The sequence below is a fragment of the Culex quinquefasciatus genome, chromosome 3, assembly GCF_015732765.1.
Source record: "Culex quinquefasciatus strain JHB chromosome 3, VPISU_Cqui_1.0_pri_paternal, whole genome shotgun sequence".
In the NCBI taxonomy this organism is placed as follows: domain Eukaryota; kingdom Metazoa; phylum Arthropoda; class Insecta; order Diptera; family Culicidae; genus Culex; species Culex quinquefasciatus.
In genome coordinates, this window is record NC_051863.1 from 10,735,330 (window position 1) to 10,761,178 (window position 25,849).

The following is a 25,849-nucleotide window of genomic DNA, read 5'->3' on the forward strand; positions in this document are numbered from 1 at the left end:
GTAGAATAACAAAACTTATTATAAATAACATAAAATTTTATTGAACTAGTATTTTCAAATAACACAAAATGTTATTCCCAAATTATTTCCGTCTGCTCGGGAAATATGATTATCAATGCAGAAAAATGCATTTTTAATTGTTTTCATTTGATTAGACTTTGAATTTCATTAAAATTTTGAAAATTTTCGAGAAAATATTTTTTTTGTCCGCTTGATTTTTCGGAACAATTCTGGAGGGGAGGGGGTTGACATAAACTTTGAAGAACTATAATTACAAAAAAAATGATAACAAGGGTTATTTTGATATTTTTAAAAGTTTCACGATTTTCTACATAAAAATGAGTTTGAATTTAGAAACGGGATGTTCTTTTGAATTCTCTGGACATTTTTACAACTAGTAAAAGATAAAATTAGTTGTTAAATAAAAAAAAATTATGTATTCCCGGGCAGACGGTAATAACAAAATTCATGCCATTTCAATAACAAATTCTGTTAAAATAACAAAAAGTGTTATGGAATCTTCCTGAAAAGTCCATTTCTGCATAATGGTTTAATAACGGTTTATGTTATCATAACAAAATTTGTTATTGGTCTGGTATTGGTTGAAAGCCAAAACAACTTTGGAATAACATTTTTGTTATGGAAGAATAACTCCAACTGTTATTGGGATGATCGGATTAGTTGTTAAAATAACAAAAAATAATAACAAAGATTTGTTCGAAGAATAACTAAAAATGTTATTAGTCTGTTATTACAATAACATTCCAATAACAAAAAAATCATAGCGACGAATAACAAATCTTGTTATAAATAACGTAAAATGTTATTGGCCTAGTATTTTCAAATATCAAAAAATGTTATTCCCATGTTATTTCCGTCTGCTCGGGATTATGAAACACAATACAAAAAAAACCATCAAATTTATTTAAAAATCAGTTGAAATTTTGGGTATATAAATGTGAAATTTTTGATTCGTATTTAGTGTAAAATGAAATATAAATTGACATTTTTATAAAGAAAGTTTTTAACTTGTTTTGAAGACCCGAGCAGACGGTAATAACTGTAGAATAACATTTTTTGATTTTTGAAAATACTAGACCAATAACTTTTTATGTTATTTATAACAAGATTTGTTATTCGTCGTTATGGTTTTTTTGTTATCCGATTGTTATTGTAATAACATACTTATAACGTTTTCAGTTATTCTTCGAACAAATCTTTGTTATTATTTTTCGTTATTTTAACAACTAATCCGATCATCCCAATAACAGTTGGAGTTATTCTTCCATAACAAAAAATGTTATTCCCATTTTTTTTTTGCTTTCAATCAATATCAGACCAATAACATATTTTGTTATGATAACATAAACTGTTATTCAACTCTTATGCTAAAATGGATTTTTCAAGAAGAAACTATAACACTTTCTGTTATTTTAACAGTATTTGTTATTGAAATGTTTTGAATTTTGTTATTAACGTCTGTCCGGGAAATTTTAGGCAAAATTCTAACTTTTTATCATTTTTTCCTTATTTTTATTCGAATTTTGTTAAAATGCTCATATTTGTGAAGCAAATAATAAAATTGTATTTTTTTTTCTTATAATCTAAGCCGGGGTGTCATTGACAGGATTTCAATTTATTTTTGGAATATTTTCCAACTGGTAAGGTTTTTCTCAAGACTATTATTTTTAAAACACATACTGGGGTAGGCCACACAAGGTCCATGCAGCATTTAAAAAAAAAAAGTTTTATTCAGCAGTGTTTCAAAAAATATTTGCGTAAAAAAATCTTAGTTCAAATCCCAAGGTGACTGAGGTAAAATCAGATTCAAGATGTTCAAATTTTATTTTTACATCAAATGTATCATCACTAAGGTTGATGATATAGTTTTAAAGAGAAAATCAATATTTATATTTAGTTTTCTAAGTTTATAAGCTCCTTAACAATTTACATATAAATTATAGGTAAAATTGCTATAAAGCCAGATTTTTTCCTGAAGTTCGTTAGAACTAGTTTTATTTATAAAAAATCAAATAATACTGCATTTCAAAAAAAATCGAAGCACGAATCATAAAATTTCACATTTTATATGAAATCTGTTCAACTGAAAATGCCTATAAAACTGAAGATTTTAACTGTGTTTCAAAAACACATAATGTTAATTATTTACAAACTTATTTTACCTTTCCTAGTGGAAAAGTGTAGTGAAACTAATGATTGCGAAAATAAACAGAACCAGTGGAAAATACAGTTTTAAAAACTTAGTCTTTGTCATAGTGGTCATGTCTGTTTTATGTTTCAACCAACTTCAACTATAACTTTGTGCAGTAAAATACAGATGATTAAAAACTAGTAAAAGCGATCGACAACCCCTGACTCAATCAATCGAGCTGGCCAGTGCAAGCCACTTTTGTGAATTGACCTGGTTTCACTCTTACCTCCCCGGAACTTTTCAACTCCAAGTCCCTGCCAGGATTCACGTTGCTTCAATACGCGTGGACAGCTCAAGTGCATGTCACCCTGTTCTATACATCCCTGGTTCCGGAGTCATTCGATCCGTATTCCAATCACGTGCCCAAGTTTATTGCCAAAATGGCAATATTTTCATCTCGCGTGGGCCTACCCGGCGAAGAAGATCCATGACCGGAATCGATAGCTCCAAGTCACGAACGTCACGAGTGTGTCGCTCGAAGTCTGGGCAAGTCCGACCGCACAGTCAGGGTGGCGATGTTTGATCGAAATTAAGGAATGTGTGTACATTTTGAGGTTATGTGCGAGCTTTATTGAAGCGCCACCCCCGCCGGAAGCGCTAGCGGTCTCGGACGATTTGTGCTCGGCAAGTGAAAGACAAGACCGCGACGTGGTGTGGCATCGATATGGCTGCACTTTGACTGTGACTCCGGGAGGACTGACGGTGAAGCTTCCGGGAATGTTTTAACAAGGTTTTGTGAGGAAGCTTTTCTCAGCTGAGCTTGGCTTCTTAGTGATTTTGTAATGTTGAGTTCTTAAACTTACCAGTTTTACCAGAAAAATGTAATCAAATTAAGTTTAAAAATTAACATTTCAATGAAAAAAATGTTTCGAATTCCCGGAGTAAGAACCCCCCCCCCCCTGAAATACATCCCGCAAAAGGCAAGTTATGGTCCTTTCTTCCGTTCACGGAGTCCGGCGATTCTGTGTTAATATTCCATCGAGAGCGCTGCTGCCATGCCAGGGGCGAGAGAGTTTTTGGTATGTTTGACAAGGATTATGTACGTGCGGAATGTAATGTTCCTTTTTCCACAGGGGGTGCCGCCATGTAGGGAAAGAGGTGGTGGGACCAAGATATATGACCTCCGAGGGGGTTGTCCAACACCGAGACAGCCGAGGATAATTGCTTCGGTTCTGGCGAAAAATAAATACTTGACAAGCAGCATTCAGTAGGTTTATCATACATATAGTATCCAATCTACGAGTCTGGAATCCACTTGCAACTGGTTGTCAGGGGAGCTTTGGGATCCTTTCTGGTTCAAAAGATGCATCACTTTATGGAATCATTACGGTCCATAATCCAGCATGAATCAATTTCAATTTCCACAGTGCACAAAAACATCCCATTCAGGGACCCATTAGGTTATGCCAAGTAGGGTGATTCTGTGATTTGATTTTTTTTTTAACAAATTTTATTAACTATACCACAAAGGTCCAACATAGGAACAAAAAATGGCTTAGTCAAAACTTTCACAACATAATTTTGGTAAAAAAAAATCCTTTACAACCGCGAGCCACCCTAGCGTTCACACGCACACCACCGAGCGAGAGGAAAAAGAAACCACGCCGAAGGGAATGTGTGACGAAGGGTAAATATTTTCCGGATGTCCTGTCCCCCCCGGTTGGGAGCAGTACGAGTAAGAGGATTACGTTCCACATTATTGGTGGCCTCTCGAGTCGTCCGCTCGAGTGTGCATAAGTTTATCAAAGTCGTGTGATTTGAAACGACAGCAGTAATCCTAACCATACAGATATTAATTTAATGGCACGGAAACTTGGAACTGTTGGATCAAGTGAGCATAAAACAAACAAAACATATTTTTCAACGTGTTTTCATCTTGACCATCTCTGATTTTTTTTTCGAATTATCAGAAAATTCTGAAACTACAACATTTAACAAGAGACAAATATTCCATATTACTCTTTTTTGAAATGTTAGTTTGAATTCCTTAAATTTAAAAACATTTCACAAATTTATCATTTTTTAACATTTAAAATTGTAGGAAATATCAACATTATTACTTACAAATAAAAAAAAATCAGCAATCCAAAAAATCCACGGCTGTTTCCAATAACCGTGATAAGATGCTAGAAAATCCAGCTACCAGCTAAATCCACAATAAATAATTCTATTTTATAATAAAAGCTGTTGTCAACAAATATTGTAAGTGAGCAATTCTCAACGAAATCGGCTTATTTCGACCATTTTTATTTTTAATTTGAACTTTTTTAATTTGATTTGGGCGTACTATTAAATGTTTGGCCCATTTGAAATTTTAGTCTTGATTGAAAAAAAAAACTAAATATTGTATTCGAAAAGATCGGAAAATTTCACGAATGCTTGATATTTTAACATTGAAAATCGGACCATAAGTGAAACTTGAAAATAAAAAAAACTATTTTCTTGTTTCTTTTTCTTCTATACGCTGTATCTCAGCAACCAGTGGTAAAATCTTCAATGTTTCTTGGACAAAATTCTAAAAAACATTCCATCATTTTGGTCATTTTGGTCATTTTGGTCATTTTGGTCATTTTGGTCATTTTGGTCATTTTGGTCATTTTGGTCATTTTGGTCATTTTGATCATTTTGGTCTTTTTGGTCATTTTGGTCATTTTGGTCATTTTGGTCATTTTGGTCATTTTGGTCATTTTGGTCATTTTGGTCATTTTGGTCATTTTGGTCATTTTGGTCATTTTGGTCATTTTGGTCATTTTGGTCATTTTGGTCATTTTGGTCATTTTGATCATTTTGATCATTTTGTCATTTTGGTCATTTTGGTCATTTTGGTCATTTTGGTCATTTTGGTCATTTTGGTCATTTGGTCATTTTGGTCATTTTGGTCATTTTGGTCATTTTATCATTTTGGTCATTTTATCATTTTATCATTGGTCATTTGGTCATTTTGGTCATTTTGGTCATTTGGTCATTTTCGTCATTTTGGTTATTTTGGTCATTTTATCATTTGGTAATTTTATCATTTTGGTCATTTTATCATTTTATCATTTGGTCATTCATTTTGGTCATTGGTCATTTGGTCATTTTATCATTTTGGTCATTTTATCATTTTATCATTTGGTCATATTGGTCATTTTGGTCATTTTATCATTTTATCATTTAAGTCATTTAAGTCATTTTGGTCATTTATCATTTTGTCATTTTATCATTTTGGTCATTTTGGTCATTTGGTCATTTATCATTTGGTCATTTTGGTCATTTTGGTCATTTTGGTCATTTTGGTCATTTTGGTCATTTTGGTCATTTTGGTCATTTTGGTCATTTTGGTCATTTTGGTCATTTTGGTCATTTTGGTCATTTTGGTCATTTTGGTCATTTTGGTCATTTTGGTCATTTTGGTCATTTTGGTCATTTTGGTCATTTAAGTTGCTATTCTATTAAATTTTGTTGCAAAATATAATCAGAAGCAGGATCAGAATAATTTTTGACAAATTTCAAATTTCCAGCGAAATTTGTTAAAAATTTGTTCCCGGGAATTTTGTAACCCCGGGAAATTGGACTCTCTAATTTTGACAGATGGGTAACCATTTTTTTAACTACTGAATTCGGTAAAAATAATCTAGGTGTGTACCAATTTGATTTTTTAAACAACCGAAATCATTATATTTTTAAATAGATTTTGGTAAAGTTAAATTTTTAAACCGATTTATCAGTAAAACGCTGCGAGTACACCAAAATTATGGTAAAATTTAAATTTACCAATGGAATCGGTTGTTTTTTTGAGTTTTTGTTTCCGATTTCGGTAAATAAAATAAAAGTGTTTAAAAATGTTCTACAAATTTGTAGACCGGACATTTTCAAAAAAAAGCAAACAGCACATTTTTTGCGATTTTACGCGATTTCGTCTTGTCCTCCTTTTTTCAGATCCTTTGTGGAGGGGGGGGGGGGCTACAAAACAACTTCCTACACAGAATGATGACCAAAACAATCCTCAGCCAGTAATCAATTCAAAGAAGAGCCATTTCACATTGATTTTTTAAATGACTATTATCACTATTAAAACGTCGAAGCATAGTTATGGTTTGGTTGAAGCATAACTGTTCAGCCCTATCATGCATGCATAACTAGGATCAACGTTTTCAATAGTAGCAAAACCCCAACTCAATTTTCCCGACACCAGCTTGCAGAACATTTCTCAATAACGCCAATAACAAAACAGCTCAAAAACATTCTCTCAGGCGGCTTGCAGATTGTGACCCAGATAAGTACTTGGAAAATAATAAAAAAGGAGGGGGCGGAAAATTGCATGCCGCAACACTTTCCACCAGCAGGACACCGGAACTTGGCCCCAGGATGCACAGCGACAATGAACCTACACACAACAGTCACAAGAAAATTCCATTATTGATTGCAATTATTCACCAGCTTCATGTATGTGTGGGTGGGTGAGAAAGAGAAGGGAAGAGAATATTGGAAATTAATGGAATCGTGTTCGATTTTCTTAATTTCTGGTACGAGTCAACCCTTCGGGGAAGGCATGCACTCAGGGAGTGGAACCTCTGGAAGGGATAGTCTCCCAACCCCTCCCCATCACAGGGGAAAAGTGAATGGAGAAAAGGAATAAAAAAAATCCATTTTGAACGCTTTTCCCATTTGTCATTCACGTTAGCCGGCGGCAAGGATTGGCACTGTGGGTAATGATGCAGTGGTTAAAGTGTGAAATCTTGCTGACCTTGACTTTAAAAATCTCCCGTTTTATTTTTATTTATTGATTGGTTTTTTTCAAACAATAATTGCATAACACATAAAACATAAAACATAAAACATAAAACATAAAACATAAAACATAAAACATAAAACATAAAACATAAAACATAAAACATAAAACATAAAACATAAAACATAAAACATAAAACATAAAACATAAAACATAAACATAAAACATAAACATAAAACATAAACATAAAACATAAAACATAAAACATAAAACATAAAACATAAAACATAAACATAAAACATAAAACATAAAACATAAACATAAAACATAAAACATAAAACATAAACATAAAACATAAAACATAAACATAAAACATAAAACATAAAACATAAACATAAAACATAAAACATACATAAAACATAAACATAAACATAAAACATAAAACATATAAACATAAAACATAAACATAAAACATAAAACATAAACATAAAACATAAAACATAAAACATAAAACATAAACATAAAACATAAACATAAAACATAAAACATAAAACATAAAACATAAACATAAAACATAAAACATAAAACATAAAACATAAACATAAAACATAAAACATAAAACATAAACATAAAACATAAAACATAAAACATAAAACATAAAACATAAAACATAAAACATAAAACATAAAACATAAAACATAAAACATAAAACATAAAACATAAAACATAAAACATAAAACATAAAACATAAAACATAAAACATAAAACAAAACAATTATTTCAGTATTTTAGTATTTTTGTATTTTTGTATTTTTGTATTTTTGTATTTTTGTATTTTTGTATTTTTGTATTTTTGTATTTTTGTATTTTTGTATTTTTGTATTTTTGTATTTTTGTATTTTTGTATTTTTGTATTTTTGTATTTTTGTATTTTTGTATTTTGTATTTTTGTATTTTTGTATTTTGTATTTTGTATTTTTGTATTTTGTATTTTGTATTTTTGTATTTTGTATTTTGTATTTTGTATTTTGTATTTTTGTATTTTTGTATTTTGTATTTTGTATTTTTGTTTTTGTATTTTGTATTTTTGTATTTTGTATTTTGTATTTTTGTATTTTTGTATTTTGCATTTTTGTATTTTGTATTTTTTTATTTTTGTATTTTGTATTTTTGTATTTTTGTATTTTGTATTTTTGTATTTTGTATTTTGTATTTTTGTATTTTGTATTTTGTATTTTTGTATTTTGTGTATTGTATTTTTGTATTTTGTATTTTGTATTTTGTATTTTTATTTTATTTTTGTATTTTTGTATTTTGTATTTTTGTATTTGTATTTTGTATTTTGTATTTTGTATTTTTGTATTTTTGTATTTTGTATTTTTGTATTTTTGTATTTTTGTATTTTTGTATTTTTGTATTTTGTATTTTGTATTTTTGTATTTTTGTATTTTTGTATTTTTGTATTTTGTATTTGTATTTTGTATTTGTATTTTGTATTTTTGTATTTTTGTATTTTTGTATTTTGTATTTTTTGTATTTTGTATTTTTGTATTTTGTATTTTTGTATTTTGTATTTTGTATTTTTGTATTTTTGTATTTTTGTATTTTTGTATTTTGTATTTTTTTGCTTTTGTATTTTTGTATTTTTGTATTTTGTATTTTTGTATTTTGTATTTTTGTATTTTTTTTTTTTTTTTTGTATTTTTGTATTTTGTATTTTTGTATTTTTGTATTTTGTATTTTGTATTTTTGTATTTTGTATTTTTGTATTTTGTATTTTTGTATTTTGTATTTTTGTATTTTTGTATTTTTGTATTTTTGTATTTTGTATTTTTGTATTTTTGTATTTTTGTATTTTTGTATTTTTGTATTTTGTATTTTTGTATTTTTGTATTTTTGTATTTTGTATTTTTGTATTTTTGTATTTTTGTATTTTGTATTTTGTATTTTGTATTTTTGTATTTTTGTATTTTGTATTTTGTACTTTTGTATTTTGTATTTTGTATTTTTGTATTTTGCATTTTTGTACTTTGTATTTTGTATTTTTGTATTTTTGCATTTTTGTATTTTGTATTTTACTTTTGTATTTTGTATTTTTGTATTTTGTATTTTGTATTTTGTATTTTTGTATTTTGTATTTTTGTATTTTTGTATTTTTGTATTTTTGTATTTTGTATTTTTGTATTTTTGTATTTTGTATTTTTGTATTTTTGTATTTTGTATTTTGTATTTTTGTATTTTGTATTTTGTATTTTGTATTTTTGTATTTTTGTATTTTGTATTTTTGTATATTTTGTATTTTTGTATTTTGTATTTTTGTATTTTGTATTTTTGTATTTTTGTATTTTTGTATTTTTGTATTGTTTGTATTTTTGTATTTTGTATTTTTGTATTTTTGTATTTTTGTATTTTTGTATTTTTGTATTTTTATATTTTTGTATTTTTGTATTTTTGTATTTTTGTATTTTTGTATTTTTGTATTTTTGTATTTTTGTATTTTTGTATTTTTGTATTTTTGTATTTTTGTATTTTTGTATTTTTGTATTTTTGTATTTAAGATAAGATGGTTCAATGACGACGGTCTACTGCCTTGCAGGAATGCAAAGACAAAAAAACATATTAAAATATTTCGCTACAAATAATTTCACAAAAATAACCTTCCACAGTGCACCCCAACTCGTGTTAAAAACTGAACAAAAGCTCGCTCCGGGAAGCCAGCCAGCGAACACAAATGCAATTAGACATTTTTGCATTTTAATGCACCGTAATTGCATGACTTAGAAAGTGCTTAATGAAAGAAGCGATCGAAGGCACAAAGCAAGAGATCACGAAAGTGGGACGGAGTTGCGGCAGCGTGAAATTGAATTCCGCTGCAAATGAGGCATGGTCTAGGTTTGGGTTGGTCGTTTTTCCAATTGTTTGTGCTATTTTAACTTTCAATAGAGAGAAAAAGATTAAGCTGGCATTAATTTGTATGGAAAGCAATTAGTTCATTTTTAATTTCAATCGAAGTCGCATATTATACGTCAAAAAGTATACCTGTTATATTATCTGGAAATAATTAAAATTAATTATCGTGGTTGCATTGATCCGATTACCCCACAATTACTGACCTATGCAAACATAAAATTTTATCAATTAATGCGACCCATCAATCACGACCAATAACGCCACACATAATTAATGACCTTTTCCCCCACCACTCATTTTTTTTTCTCCCTCTCTCTCTCTCTCTCGTTCCAGATTTAGTCCAACCCGGACGCCCTCGCCGTGGGACGGCGTCCGGATAGCCGATAAGTTTAGCCCGGTGTGCCCCCAGCGGGTGCCGAATGTAAATAACGAAACTGCAGCTTTAGATAAGATGCCAAAGGGACGACTAGAGTATCTGAAACGTTTGCTACCTTTTTTAATGAACCAGTCGGAGGATTGTTTGTACTTGAACGTGTTTTCACCGGCACACGGTGAGTATTCTGATGGCGGTTTTTTTTTTTATATAAGAAATGTCACTCATTTATTTTATCACCAATTCTTTCTTAATTGTCGTGAAAAAATATGTGAATTTACCTCTGAAAATGTGAAATTTACCACTATTTTTGTGTTATGTCACTTTTTCAGTCTAAATTGAGGTAAAATTTCATCATAAATGTGGTAATATTCCACCTTCCCAAATTAAACCTTCCAAATTTACACATTTTTTTACTGCGTAGAGTTAATTAAAACCGTTTTTTTTAGTTTCCATAAAATATGTAAATTTACATCTTTTTACGTGTAATTAAACACAATTTACCTACATAACTTTAGGTAAAATTACATCGAAAAAAAGTAATATTCAACCATTAAGTTTTGAAAACTTTCAAATCAAACTGTTTAACTTCAGTAGCATTTTTTGTGGTTTTGGCAATATTTCAAAATATAACCAATTAATCTCGAATAATAAAAAAGTATTTTAAAAGAGACACTGTCAACTAACGTTGTTGAAATCATCACCTCCTAACTCGAATCCTGTCAAATTTAGGTTTGTTTTTGACTGAAAAAGAAATCCCAAAAATCGAAAATTTGCAATAAATTTTAAAACTGCTTGAAAACTTTAAAAAAAAAACTCTAATCCCAACATTGCATTATTATGTCACATGATTTTCTCAAAGAATTGTAACTGATGGATAAAATATGTTGTCCAAATTCATGTGTTTGCGGTTAATTTCAGCGTTGTTTGGCCCAACCCTCTCTAGGGGAAGAATTTGTGAAAATTAATCAAAGACATTAATGAAAATAACATTTTCAATTATGTAGATCATGTTTGTTATGGCTATAACAGAACAAAAGCAATATCAGTTATTATTCGAATAATTCTCTGTCATGAAAAATTGTTATAAGGCCGAAAAAAAATATTTTTCAAAGTTTTTAAATAACAAATTTCACAATTTTAATGAATTAAGTGTTTTAAAATGCATTTTACACTAGGTCAGTTATTCAGCAATCATAAGTTTTCATTAATTTTACCGAAAAAAAAACTTTTCGGGATACTGTACATCCAAAATTCACAAAAATCAAAAAAAAAATTGAACAAAATAAATCATTGTATTTTAATTGAAATAAATTTACGTGATATTTTCCGAAAAAAATTGTTTTGCCCCTGATTTCATACCAATTTGTGGGGTTTGACAAAAACTTTAAAAACAGCCTAACACAGTGAAAATTGCGTAAATATTGAAGGTGTCAAATTTGAAGGAATAATAATTCCTCTTTGATATAATATTATATTAATTCAGGTTGAAAATGTGGAGTTGCGCTGGCAAAATTAAAATTTGAGGCCATACATAACCTCACATTACCTCTTTTTTGAGTAATTTTACCTAAAATTATGTGATAAAGGGGAAGTTTAAAAGAAACTGATGAAAATGTTACCAGTTCGTGATGTAATAAAATTCTAATGTTTTCTCAAAGTTAAACAAAATAAATTTTGGTTGGTTAAAAAATATGATGAAGAAATTAAAAACAGATAAATTGTAAATTTGCACATTTTTAGAGGTTTTTTTTAAAGATTGTTTCTGAGACAAAATCTGTCAACATTTCCTGATTTTTTTTTTAACTGTGTACTTACGATTTTTTCAATTTATTTTGTTTGATATATTGATGCCTTTGTGCTCTCTTAAGCTAACAAGATAGGAAAACCAGCAAGCTTAGTACAAGAGAGCACAAAGGCATCGATATGTGAAGGCAAAATTAACCATTTTTACAGTTATTTTGAAAGCTTTCTGAGTCTGTTTAGGCCGTTATAATTAATAAGTTTAGAAAAAAGAAAAGAGGATAAAAGATTTTGCTTTAACAGATTTATGGCAAAAAAAATATGTTAAACTTTACAGAGTACAACTTTTAAAAACAAAAGCAAAATCTGGGTTTAAAATCTTTGTAAATCGTAATCCTGTTTAAGTACCATTTTAACACCATTTTCGAAACAATTGTTGACAGAAATAAGGTGGTCACGGTGCTCAAAATACCGTTATTATGAAAAAATATGCAATCCGTGGTTTGGGGTCTATCGATTCCTTACACCATAACGCAACTCTGAGCAAAAAATGAAAACATTCGCTGATATCGTTTTCAAAATACAGCCTTTTTAAGATGTTACATCCGATTTTCCATAAGAAAATCAAAACAAACTAAGCATTTAAAAGCATATGCATTTCGAGATAAAGATGAATTCACTTTACTGTCAAATATCTTTGGTCAATGTTTCAGTAGGTTTGCTGATGAAAGTCTTGAGATACAGACATTTTAAAATGTTATTTGCAACATTTTCTAAGAAAATCTATAAAATCAATACGATTTCAGCACTTTAAAAAATATGCATTACGAGCTAATGATGAATTTTGCTTCTTATGACTGTCAACGATCTCTGGGTCAAGTTTCAGGAGGTTTGTTGATGTAGTTCTCAAGATACAGCCATTTTAAAATGTTATTTCCGACTTTTTCTGAAAAAATCTATAAAATCGATACAATTTCAGCATTTTAAAGAATACGCATGTCAAGATAATGATGGATTTTGATTCACATGACTGATTCACATGATCTCTGGGCCGAGTTTCAGCCGTATTAAGAAATGATTTCCGACTTTTTCATGCCGATTATATAGATATTCTTAGAAAAAGTCGGAAATAACATTTTAAAATGGCTGTATCTCAAGAACTACATCAGCAAACCTTCTGAAACTTTGCCCAGAGATACTTGATAGTCATATAAAGCAAAATCCATCATTATCTCGAAATGCATATGCTTTTAAATGCTTAAATTGTACAGATTGTTTTGATTTTCTTATGTAAAATCGGATGTTACATCTTAAAAAGGCTGTATCTTGAAAACTATATCAGCGAATGTTTTCATTTTTTGCTCACAGTTGCGTTATGATGAAAGGAATCGATAGACACCAAAATCTCGGATTGCATATTTTTTTCATAATAAAGATATTTTAGCATCGTGCGTGGTGCTTGAAATTGAGATATGTTTCATAAAAAAAATGATTTTTGATACAAAAACATCAATGCAAAATTAGCTTTCTAGCACTTATGTTGGATTTCAACTATTTTTTGATAATATTTTTTCTATGAGCCGTATGTGGATCGTGGACAATTTTTTGTGGATTTTTTAACACAATTCATCGCACTCCATTGGGATTTGAGGGACAAACATCTTGCAGACTTATTTTTTGAAGTCAAGTCTGATGGAAAATGTGTTAGTTTGCTACAAATTATGTAGATTTTTTTGTTCACGTTGAATTACCTCAAAATTTAAATTAAGAACTAATGATTGATACATTTTCCTTGATCTGTTAGTGTTTCATGACTTTGAGATCACACAGTTTGACGACAATTATAGAAAGAATTGAGTGAATGTTTATCACAGAATCATCATATTATTGAATTCGAGTTATTTTTTGGCTGATGGTCATTGTTTCTAATCTTCGATTCGTGTTTTTCCATTCCAGCCGCTCCAAGCGACAAGAAATTACCTGTTATAGTATTTTTACACGGAGAATCATTTGAGTGGAACAGCGGGAACCCGTACGATGGGACCGTGCTGGCCAGTTACGGAGAATTAGTTGTAGTTACACTGAATTATCGGTTAGGAATCCTAGGTAAGATCCACGGTTTGCGAAGTCAGTCGTCAAGTAGATCTCTGAATGTTGTGTTTCTTTTTTGTGACAGGTTTTTTAAATGCCAACCCAAGTCCCGAGATCCGGGCTCGAGTGGCCAACTACGGCCTGATGGACCAGATGGCGGCGTTGCACTGGGTCCAGCAGAACATTGCCAAGTTCGGTGGGGATCCGTCGATGGTAACGCTGGCCGGCCACGGCAGTGGGGCCGCCTGCATAAACTTCCTGATGACGTCGCCGACGATGGTGCCGGGACTGTTCCACCGGGCCATCCTGCTGTCGGGGTCGGCCTACTCGTCCTGGGCGCTGGTCGAAGACCCGGTCATCTATGCGCTCAAGCTGGCCAAAGAAGTCAATTGCTCAATACCGGAGGATCTAATCAAGAACCACGAACAGATCGTGGACTGCCTGCGGGATGTCCCACTGGAGGACCTGTTCGCAGCGGACATTCAGCCGCCCAGTTTCCTAAGTGCTTTCGGGCCATCGGTGGATGGTGTCGTGATTCGGCCGGGTCGGACCAACCAGGACATTGACGAAACGCCCATCCGAGGCACTTCCAAGCGATCCCAGGGGGCTGCCGGACGGTACGACCTACTGTTTGGAGTGGTCACCGGTGAAGCCCTGTGGCGGTTTAGCGCGGCAGACATTCAAAGTGGTTTCGAGGGTGAACGGAGAGACCGGATACTGCGAACGTACGTGCGGAACGCGTACACGTATCACCTGAGCGAAATCTTCTACACCGTAGTCAACGAATACACCGACTGGGAACGCACCAGCATGCATCCGATCAACACCCGGGACGCCGCCGTGGCCGCCCTCTCCGACGCTCAGTTTGTGGCGCCGCTCGTCCACACCGGTGACATGCTGGCGCCTCCGCCACCCCTGCCGGGCCAGGAACCGTCCGGGCCGAAGTGCTTCTTCTACGTGTTCGACTACCAGACCAAGGACGGCGACTATCCCCAGCGCATGGGAACCGTCCACGGGGAGGACCTGCCGTACGTGTTCGGGGCTCCGCTGGTCGACGGTTTCAACCACTTTCCCCGCAATTACACCAAGTCCGAGGTTGCCCTGTCCGAGGCGATCATGATCTACTGGGCCAACTTTGCCCGGACAGGGTGAGTTTGCGCCATAGAAATTACCGTTCTTCAAAGCTAAACACTACTTCTTTCTCATTTCACAGGAATCCAAACGAGCACCACCGGCAGGACTCCATCCTAACTGCCTCGAAAGAGCGCAACCGGTTTCGCAGTATCAACTGGGACGAGTACGATCCGGTCCATCAGAAGTACCTGGAAATAGGTCTGCAAAATAAACCATCTTCTTTTCCCGAAACATTTCAACTTTAATCTCTCAATTTCTCAGGCATGAAGCCGCGCATGAAGAACCACTTCCGGGCGCACCAGCTGTCGATCTGGCTCCGGCTGATACCGGAGCTGCACAAGGCCGGCATGGAGGACGTGGTGGCGCGGCACAACCTGTTCAAGAACCACGACGACCAGGACATCTACGAGGGGATCGTGAAGCCGAACCCGCTGGCGCGGATGTCCTTCCTCGAGCAGGACCTGAAGCGACGTGGCATGAGCGGCATGGTCGTGGGGCCCCAGTACGGGCACTCGCTGCACAGCGGAGCAGGTGAGTTACTGAAACTATAGAGTGGATGAAATATTGGATCTATCATCAGAAAGGAAACCGACTACAAGAATTTTATTGAAAGAAATATTTTGTCTTGAACTAAATTTGCTTTAATTAATTTCAAACCTCATAAACCTTTCTCAGAAATTGTTGCCCGGAAACAGCACTTCGTTTTTTCTAACAAAAAAAAACAAAAATGTGTGCAAAAATGCTCACTAAGGAATATAAACTGTTTCAAAATAAGATCCCTCAACAAGAGTGCACAAAACTAAAACTCTCGTATTTTTCCATCATCTGAAACCAACCATAAACACTGACAGCACACACACACAACCAAACTTTGCGCTACTGTTGGTTCGGAAAAAGCAAATACTTTTAATTTGGTTGCTCTTTTCCACAACATTTCTCACACAGTTTTCCATCCGGGATTTTCACCGGCCACACCCAGCTCTCGCACCCCTTTTTTCTTCAAACTGTACAAACTGTAGCTTTATGAACAGTGACGGATGCTGTTTCCGCTTTGTTTTATGCTAGTCCAAGCAAAAGTTGCTTCCGGAGTTTGCATCCAAAAACAGAAAGCAAACTCATGCAGCCTGGTAAATCTCGGAAAATTGTAATATTTCACTGCGTTTTTGGATGCTCAGTTGGTTTCGGTTGAAGTCATAATGTTGAAATTTCATGCTTGAAATTATTTTAGTTTTTTCAAAATGTGCAATACCTCTTCCTAGGATCGGCAAACCTTCGCTCTTCAAGAAAAGTAAAAACAGAATTTTTCATCATGAGCTTAACGCACTTTTCACCTTTCAAAGAATTTCCGAAACTAGCCCCATCGGTGTGCTCGATTTACGCTCCGTTGTTCCATTTAAGCGACAGACCTGGCACAGACTGGACCGGTCCAACACTCAATGATCCGTGAAAACCAATCACCGGTGTTATTCCCATTCCAGCTGAATGCCCCAAATCTGTCCTGTTGTTTTTTTTTTTTTTTTTGCTGAACACCCAACATAAACCTCTCACTGTTTAGTTTCATCAGAAAAAAGGTCAACCAATAAAAGTTTTAGTTTTTATGTTGTTGTGAGTATTTTTGAAAAATACACAGTTTTGGCAATTTTAAGTATTTTCTAAAACAAAAATTAGGTTGGTACAAATTTTATTTAAAGTGTTGGTCCCTCGGGCCTTATTAAGGTTGAGGGGGAGAACATAAAAAAAAACTAAATTTTAAATTTCAGGCCAAACTTTGACATCTTAAAGCAAAAAGTATCACAAAATGTTGTATACATTATTAAAGTAATGCTTGAATCTGCCAAAAATTTACAAAATAGTATTGAATTTAGGAAAATATTCTTAGTGTGCCTTATTTCATTAAAAAATACAAAAATAAACAATGTCTGGAGTTTTTTTTTGAAAAGGTCTAATAAATCAAATTTTCAGTTTTTGCTTGTTGAGTGTTTTTTAATACCCCTGACTCAAGGCGGTTTCAAAAACACCCAAAAAGCAAAAACTGAAAATTTGGTTCATTGGACCTTTTCAAAAAAAACTCCAGATGTATTTCAAAATAGGGCGGACTCATCAGAAATTTACCAACTCATTCAAAGTATGTTTACATGGCAGCTGAGGATTTGATCTTTGTTTGCATTATGAGTCAGGACACTGTAACGAGGAGTTCGTCATTTTTGAACAAAATTATATCTTTTAAATCATTTTTACAAGTTTTATTGTTGAAAATGTTATTTTTCAGCAATATTTTTTTGTGCCCTTCCTGAAAAATTTAATTATTTGCAATGCACAGTGGTCCAAAGCGTAAAGTTAGGTGGAAAATTGATTTTCAAAAAATGGTGCAACTTTAGAGCTTTGGTGTCTTCAGAAGAGTTGTTTTGGTTTAAGATTATGATGAACTACTACTAACTTTTCAGGAAAATGTTTGGGATTTTTTTTATCTCCGAGAATGTTGTTGGGCTTGCCAATCCAAGCAATTTTGTCGAAGACACCAAAATTGTATCCAGCAATCTACGCTTTCTACGACAAAACTTAAAGAAGCAAAACAACAAAAAAAAGTTTTTTGGAGGTTTGCTCAGATGCTTTCTCTAAATTTGGTCATAGAAGGCGTAGGTTGTGAAATAACATTCTGGTGTCTTGGACAGAGTTGCTTAGATTGGCATCACAACAAGTTTTTAGAAAATTCATTTTTCACTTAATTTCTATCTGGTCAACTGTGCAACGACTTTATTACTTTGGCGATGTCAAAAATAATCTCAATAATTTGATATATATCTAGAGTGATCATGATCATATTGTCGCTCTGGCACTAAATCGAACTGAGCGATTTCGACTCTCGCCGCGCTTTTTCTCTCCGCCTTTTTCGGTCAAGCTTCATTCGGTATTACTCGATCAGTGTGTAAGCCAAGTTTGTTGTGATTTAATAAAAAACGAAAGGAAATATGTACTTTTTTTACTTGCATAAATGGCCAACATCATCATCCAAAACCTCCGACAACAACACGCAAGCACTGATACTATTTAGTTAGACAAAAAATGCGGAGAGAAAAAGTGCGGCGAGAGTGGAAATCGATCGTTTCGGTTTGGTGCCAGAGCGACAAAATGTTTTTCAGTGACGTTTAACCTCGCGATCAACACAACATCTCGTTGCACTCAAAATTAGAGTTGATCAGTTTGCGGAGCGTAGTGTCAGATAAGCCGCCGCGAAAATTCGATTTATTTCCGAAACCACAATACCAGTTTTTGAAAATACTCAAAATTTTTACAATAACTTTATCTCGTAGTTCGTAGTTATTTTAAATTTAAGAGTATTTAATAAATATATTCTTTTTGAAATGTATGAAAATTCCCGATTTCAAACTCAAATTGTAATAAAATAAAATTATTATTTTTTTCGAAAGTCCATCGAAATTTTTTTAATTTAGATCAAAAATGACGAACTCCTCGTCACAGTGTCCTGAGTTCCCTGCGAAATATGTTGGCTGTCATCGGGCGGTAGGCCTCCAAAACCCAGCTTTGAATCGCACGACAAACAACTTTTGCGAGAAAGTTAAAGCAGATTTCTAATGCAAACAAACCAACTTCGGTGGCACTTTGAGTATTGTCCGTTTCTCTCAAAGGTACACGCCGCGCGGCATTTCAGAATGTGCCATAGACAATCAAACGTCAAAACTACCCCTAACTAGAGGGCGTTGAAACTTGGGGTGATGTTTTCATTATAACCTACAGCGAGTAAATTGGTTTGAAATTTGAAATTGTTTTATTTCATCATAAAATCGACATTAATAGCAAATTATACCATTTTCAGGTAATAAATAAATAGCTTTATTGATATAAACGAATTCCCGAAAGAGTACTCAAATTGGGGGCTTCAGCCCAAATTTCAGCCCAATTGGATGAAAACTGGCTTGCCTTGAGCAGGAACAAGTTTATATGAGAATTAATCCGTAAAACTGGGGTCAATCGGGCCACATGGGGCGAATTGGGATAGCAGTTTTAACCGTGTTGGAGCACAATATTTTGATTTTTCTGGTTGGTTTCGGTTAGAACAGACTCAGACCAACACAATGTGTACCTCCATTTCCAAATTTGAAAGCTTTAAGTGCTCTAAAAACTGCTGTCCCTATTCAGACCGAAGTCCCGATTCGCCCCAGATTACGGTACATCGATGCATTAAATTTTCTTAACAAAAAACAAAACTGAAAGCAGGTCAAAAATATTTTCTTCAAATTTCCGTTGAATATGAAATGAAAGAACGTGCTTATGGAACAATCTAAAATAATAAAAAAAAATATGTAAAAAATGGTGTCCAGAGTTTTTACGTTTGGGTGTATTTAGTTGAGAGTCAACTTCGCCCTTTTGCGCTTTCATCAAAGTTTCACCGATTTTTATCCCCCGTTCACTCCGGATTGGTGCAACCATTTCGCTGTCCTTAATTGATGTCGCTCGGTCTGTTTTCTCTCTTCCGCAGTGGGAATGACAACGATGGAACCGGCGCTGCTGACCACGTGCATGCCCGTGGGCAACTACACCGGGTACGGTGGGCAGGCCCATCCCACGGCCACGGTGCTGAACGCGTCAACGGACACGATGGCCGGGCTGGAGGCGGCCGGATATGCGGCGTACTCGACGGCCCTCAGCGTCACCATCGCCATCGGATGCAGCTTGCTGATTCTGAACGTGCTCATCTTCGCCGGCGTGTACTACCAGCGGGACAAGACGCGGTTGGAGGTCAAAAGTCTGCAGAAGCAGTACCAGCAGCGGGGCGCCGGAATGCACCAGCAGGGCCCGTTTGATCCGATTAAGCACGCCCACTACCACCTGGGCCACTCGCAGTCCGCGAACGTGATAGTGGACGTCGAGAATCACGACACCGGAGCGCTCATACTGGCAGGGGAGGTCAAATCACCCCACATCTGCTCGAACGCGATGCAGATCAACGTGATGAAGGGCGGTTCGCCGGGTGGAACCGGTGACATGGGTGGTGGTGGTGGTGGTGGTGGCGGTGGAACCTGTAACGTCCCCACCAGTGGCGGTGGCCTTTCCCAGGGCACAAATAATGCAAAAATCTCGCTGGCCAACAACACCTCGTACAAAACGGTCCGAGGACCACCCGAGCACATCGCCATCCCGATCAAAAATACCACCTTCACGGGCGGCAACGGCATGATGACACTGCCCAAACCCGGCACGGTGCACATCCCGATGAGCTACAACCGGAACGAGTGCATGACACTGCCCCGGAACGCCACCGGACTGACCAGCAACAGCGGCGCAGGTAAGTGACGTGGCGAGCGACAACCTGGTCGCTGTTGTGCTATCTTGTCACATTGCGCATGCATCGCATAACATTGCTTTTTTATTGTTTTGTTAACCTTGAACAAAAATGTGGAATAACCCCCTCGATCCCGCACCCTGAATAGCATGAAGCAATCTGCGCCTGCAATTTTTCATAACTTTAACAAATTAACCGGAAGCAGAGCAATACCTCAACCAGTAATGAACGGAAGCAGCAGCATCCTTCCGTATAATGATGAATATCAAAGCTACGAGTTTTGCATTCGAAACTTTTGTAAGCCAATTTGAAAAATAATATGAGCTTTTAGTGCCTGGTTTGGTAAAATATGTTTCTCTGTAGAAATTCATAATCAGACTGATGGACGCATAAAATCCACCTGCAGCATGGTTTAACTTGACTCTCCACTTAGAAAAGAGTCGCTAATTGGTGTTTCACAGCGCATTTAGATGGAATCAAATTGTATTGAAACATATTTCAATGGAATTTTATCGGTCCAATTTCAAAGCTACTGGTTATGAATGGTCCCGAAAGCCAATTTATTCATTATCACTTCGCATTGTCGAGAAAAGGGATTAAATTTAAAACGATTCTAAATTGAGCATTGATTTGTTTTAATGCTATTGAAATTAAATTAATTGGAAAACACTGATTGCCCGTCAATTTTAGGAACAAAGCGTTGCAAAATAGCGGTTCGCTTTTTGTTTTATTTGAATAAAACTTTGTGCATGAACCCTAGGTCAAAAGAAGCGATCTTTTCAAAAAAAATATTTTCAAAATTTTTAAACCAAGACTAAAATTTCAAAAGGGCGTAATATTGAATGTTTGGTCCTTTTGAAATGTTAGTCTTGGTTTAAAAATTCTGAAAATACTTTTTTCGAAAAGAACGGAAAATTTCACGAATGTTTCATATTTTAACATTGAAAAACGGATCATTAGTTGCTGAGATATCGACATTAGAAAATGCTGTGTTGTTTGGGTAAGACTTAGAAAACATCAATTTTCCTATTTTTAAACCTTTGCATGACAATAACTCAGCAACTAAGGGTCGTATCAACAAAGTTCTAAAAAGCCAAATATAGAGAATTTTCTCAGCTTTTCAAAAATATTTTTTTCAAAAGTGGGCAAACATGTGCACTAATTTAAAAAAATGAAAAACTGCGACTATTTTTAAAAAAGTCACCTAAAAATGGATTTAACTTGAAAACGGTGCACTTTATCAAAATTTCACTGGAGTACTTTTTGATTGCAAATTTGATTTTACATCGAAAAATAAAGTTGAAAAATTTTTGCGACCAATTTTTCGATTTTTTGAAAAAATCAGTATTGATTCAAAAATTTACGAAAAATGCCACCGGGACCGTCTGGGATCGAACCCAGGCCGACTGGGTGAGAGGCAAGGACCGATCGACAAAGTCTTTTAAGGTAGAGCAATTCCAGCTCAAATCAGAAATGTTTCTGGTACTTTTGTACCCGACCCTCTCCGATTTCAATGAAACTTTGTAGACATGTTATCCTAGACCTATATAAGCCATTTTTGTGTATATGGAGCCAATAGTACTCGAAAACAACATTTGAGAAGGTTGTAAGGTATTTAAATATTTTTGTATTGTGCAATTTATAAATTACTGTATCTCGAAGCCGTTGCGTCGTATCAAAAAGTGGTCAAAGACAAACTTGTAGGAAATTGGACGAGCTTTCTGAAAAAATACACTGAAACAAAAATACAGGCCACTTACATGAGATTTTTTGATTTTTAAGTCTAAAACTTAAATTTAAAGGTAATGTCTGATTTTTTTTCATTCAAAAATTTTGAAGAAATAGCCTCAGATGTTACCAAAAGACTGACGAAAAATGCAGGATGGTATGTCTCTCCTAAAAAAATACAAAAATCATTTACTAAAACTGTTTTTTTTATGAAAAGTGGTCTAAACGTCCAAATTTTCAAAAACCGGTAGTGGGAATCGATTCCCCAGACCAATCCTTGTGAAGATACAGCGGTTTTAAAAATAAAAATGTTGAAAAAATGGGTCTTTTTGTGGTTTTTGGCAAATTCTATATGATATACTTGGTTTTTCGGTCTGGTAAATATTTTTACCGGAAAGCTCGTCCAATGTCCCATAAGTTTGTCTTTGACAGCATTTCAATTGGATACAGTCTGCCCGGTATTTTTTTCAGAAAGCTCGTCCAATTTCCTACAAGTTTGTCTTTAACCACTTTTTGATACGACGCAACTGCTTCGAGATACAGTAATTTTTAAATTGCAAAATACACAAATATTTAAATACCGTACACCCTTCTCAAATGTTGTTTTCGAGTACTATTGGCTCCATATCCACAAAAATGGCTTAGTTCGATTGTTTTGCAATCATACGCTCTCAAATTTCTAAGTACCGATGATTTTTTTTTCTGTTGGAAATACATTTTGCGGTTCTTTTTTATTCAAATACCTTTCAGTTGGTCTTTTTGGTAAAATTTAGTAATATTTTGAATTTTATTTTTTTGCCCTGGATTTTTCGAGTCCATTTATGTTCAAAGATTTTTTTTCTCAAAAAATCTTTAAAAAATAAAAAAATATTTTTTTAAGGTAAATCTTATTTTAAAATTTATTGTTACTTTGCATTTTGCATTTGACTGTCTCCATTTGAAAGTTAATCCAAAAAAGTAAATTCAGGTTGAAAAAAAAATTTAAATAGTTTTTTAATGGGTTCTTTTCTGAAAATGTATTTTTTTTTTTTCAAAAAGCCAAGATTCTTAACCATTATCATGTCAACACTCAAAAAATCATCCCTTCAATTTTGGTTGCAATCAAAGCAATCTAACAATCTTTTCTTCACCAACTTCTCCTTTCTTCCTAGAGGCGTCACAAAATAAGCTACCACCCAACGGAACCGCCATCGGCATCCACATGCGTTCGAACGCGGCGACCACCGTGGCCGTCCGGACAAGTTCCCCGGACCATCACCACCAGCAGCAGCAGCAACGGTCCAGCATGTCGAGCGCATCGACCCAGCATCCGCCCCCGCCACCACCGAGCAGTGGCATCACCCACCAGCACGCACACCAACACTCACACTCCCACTCACACTCTCACCCATCCCAGCAGCAGCAGCAGCAGCAGGAGCTCCAGAATCTCAAGGGGGTTTGTCCCCAGCAGCAGCAGCAGCAGCAGCAACAGCAACTGCCCCACGCGGCCATGAGCGAAATGCGGGTATGATTGCACTTTGCCAGCAGCAACAGCAGTGGTGACCACCATCAGCATCACCATTCACACGAGGGGGAAATTGTTTGAAAAGGGGATTAGAGGGGTGGGGGAAGGACCCCCTCCCGCTTAGAACATTAACGATGACTCCAGCACGACTTTGATGAGCCGGACTGTGTGGAGAAGCGAGGGGTACAGTGACGGTCAGAGGGTTTGAGAACTGCCGAAGGATTTTATTTGTCAAATTTGTGGTTTTAATGATATTTTTTGCACATTTTAAACGTTATCTTTCCGTAAGACAGAATTTAATTTGAGCTCATTTCCGACCAGTAATCAACATAACAAATTTTAGGTATAAATGCTAAGGTTCCAAATTAAGAAGCTAGGCGCCTCCATTGAGATTCCATTTGCACCCGATATGAGCTCTGTTTTGTACAGGCCATAAATCTGTCGTTTGGAGCGTGCTCAGGAAGCCCAACTCTTTCTGAACGTGACGATAAATCAATATAAAAAAAATATTCAAAATGTGAGCCGAAATGAAGCATGCTCAAAAAAGGAATTTTTTTATGGATTTGTGTAATGATTTAAAAATGCATGTCTTCATGATTGAATAACCAACATTTTATTTCACTTTCCAACATTACAACTCGACGAAAGTAAACAATTTTCGATAAAAACACAAAATATCCTCTTATGAGTTTTTTCTGAAGAGCCTTTCTCAGAAAGAAAAGGGTACACGGAAAAAATCTTCCCGATTTTTGAATGTCTCTTTAAATAAGTTGATTTTGACCCATTTTCGTTTTAACCCTCTACTGCCCAATTTTTTTTCGAAAATTTTAATTTTTCCCGTGTTTAGGAGGTAATTTTGAGCAACTTTTGTTCTAAGAAAAACTAAACGTGTCAACGTGGTTTATGGATGGTCTCAATTTTTCATGTTTTTAAAGTCATTTTTTCGAGTTTTTGCTCGTTTTTCATATTTTCTGCTATATAATGGCACCATTATTATTCAAATTGTAAAAAAAGCGTGGTGGCATAGTCTTAGACAATAAAAAAATTACTACATACTTCTTCTTACCTTAAATGTAGGAAATGTTAGAAAAAAAGAAAAAGGGTGACCCCTTAAAAATGACTTTTTTTTTAAACTTTGTCAAAATCTGGGTGATGAATAGAGAGAATGCGTAACGTGATTTTCGAATGATCCCACTTTGTTTACATCTGCAAAGTAGGATGCTGTTCAAGCACTAGCATGACTTTTTTCTTACTGGTAAATGAGATTTTTAATATTCAGTCGTATATATTTCATTTTGTTTAGTTTTTGACATATTTCGATGAAAAATGGTTGCGTTTCGATCGGTAAGAAGAGATTTTTCTTTGTTACGATGGCGAAGAACTGCGGCGAGAGTGTCATTTTGAGATGTCGCAGTTAAATTCCCTGGTTGATTTTGGAATCGTACAGCTCTTCCTGGTCCAGCGAAAATACATTATTCTAGCGAAGCTGATCTGACCCAACAAACAAAGAAGATTTTCACTAAACCAGGTTTTCAAACGGAATCAAACAATAAAGACAGCTTCTGGATGGATACAACCGCATCGACTTCATAAACAACTTCCATTCATAATTATAAAAAAATGACAATCTCGCCTTCTACTTTCTTAAGATTTCTTGACTTCAACTCCACACATTTTTTATTCTTGCAAAACAATTTTTAATGTTCGATGACAATACTCTCTACTTTTGGTTCCACTTTGACAGTTCATAATTGAGGCCGTTTGGCGACCCACTATTCAGAACCCAGGTCAAAGTCACATAAAACAAGTCAAACTTCCAACCCTAAAATGTTAAGAGTTCTTCTTTCCAATGCTTTAAAAAAATCAAAAGTTGGTTGAAAATGATTTTTTGACCGAATTTTTAAATCGAAGCCCGTCTAGAGGCGGGGTTGGGTTGCAGAGGTAAAGGGAGTATTCGACTATGACAAACAAACTCGCACTTTTTCGTGTTGGACAGTTTGCCAAACCCACACCAAACCAAGCAAAATGTATGCATGCTGACGTTTCAGCAAACAAACAAATCAGGCAAACTGCCAAATAGTCAAAAGGTGCGAGTTTGTTTGCCATAGTCTAATACCTCCTTTAGTGGACTCGGTTCATGT

At 34.6% G+C, this 25,849-nt stretch overlaps 1 protein-coding gene across 1 annotated transcript in view; it reads left to right on the forward strand.

Moving 5' to 3' along the window:
- LOC6044686 (neuroligin-1) overlaps window positions 1-24,617 on the forward strand; it is a 262,649-nt gene extending 238,032 nt beyond the window's left edge. The window contains exons 2-8 of the mRNA XM_038260271.1: window positions 10,167-10,384; window positions 13,906-14,055; window positions 14,126-15,188; window positions 15,254-15,372; window positions 15,436-15,705; window positions 19,673-20,479; window positions 23,356-24,617. Of these exons, the coding sequence (XP_038116199.1) occupies window positions 10,167-10,384; window positions 13,906-14,055; window positions 14,126-15,188; window positions 15,254-15,372; window positions 15,436-15,705; window positions 19,673-20,479; window positions 23,356-23,714 (2,986 nt within the window). The 3' untranslated portion in view covers window positions 23,715-24,617. The remainder of the gene's footprint in view (window positions 1-10,166; window positions 10,385-13,905; window positions 14,056-14,125; window positions 15,189-15,253; window positions 15,373-15,435; window positions 15,706-19,672; window positions 20,480-23,355) is intronic.
- The last annotated feature ends 1,232 nt before the right edge of the window (window positions 24,618-25,849 follow it).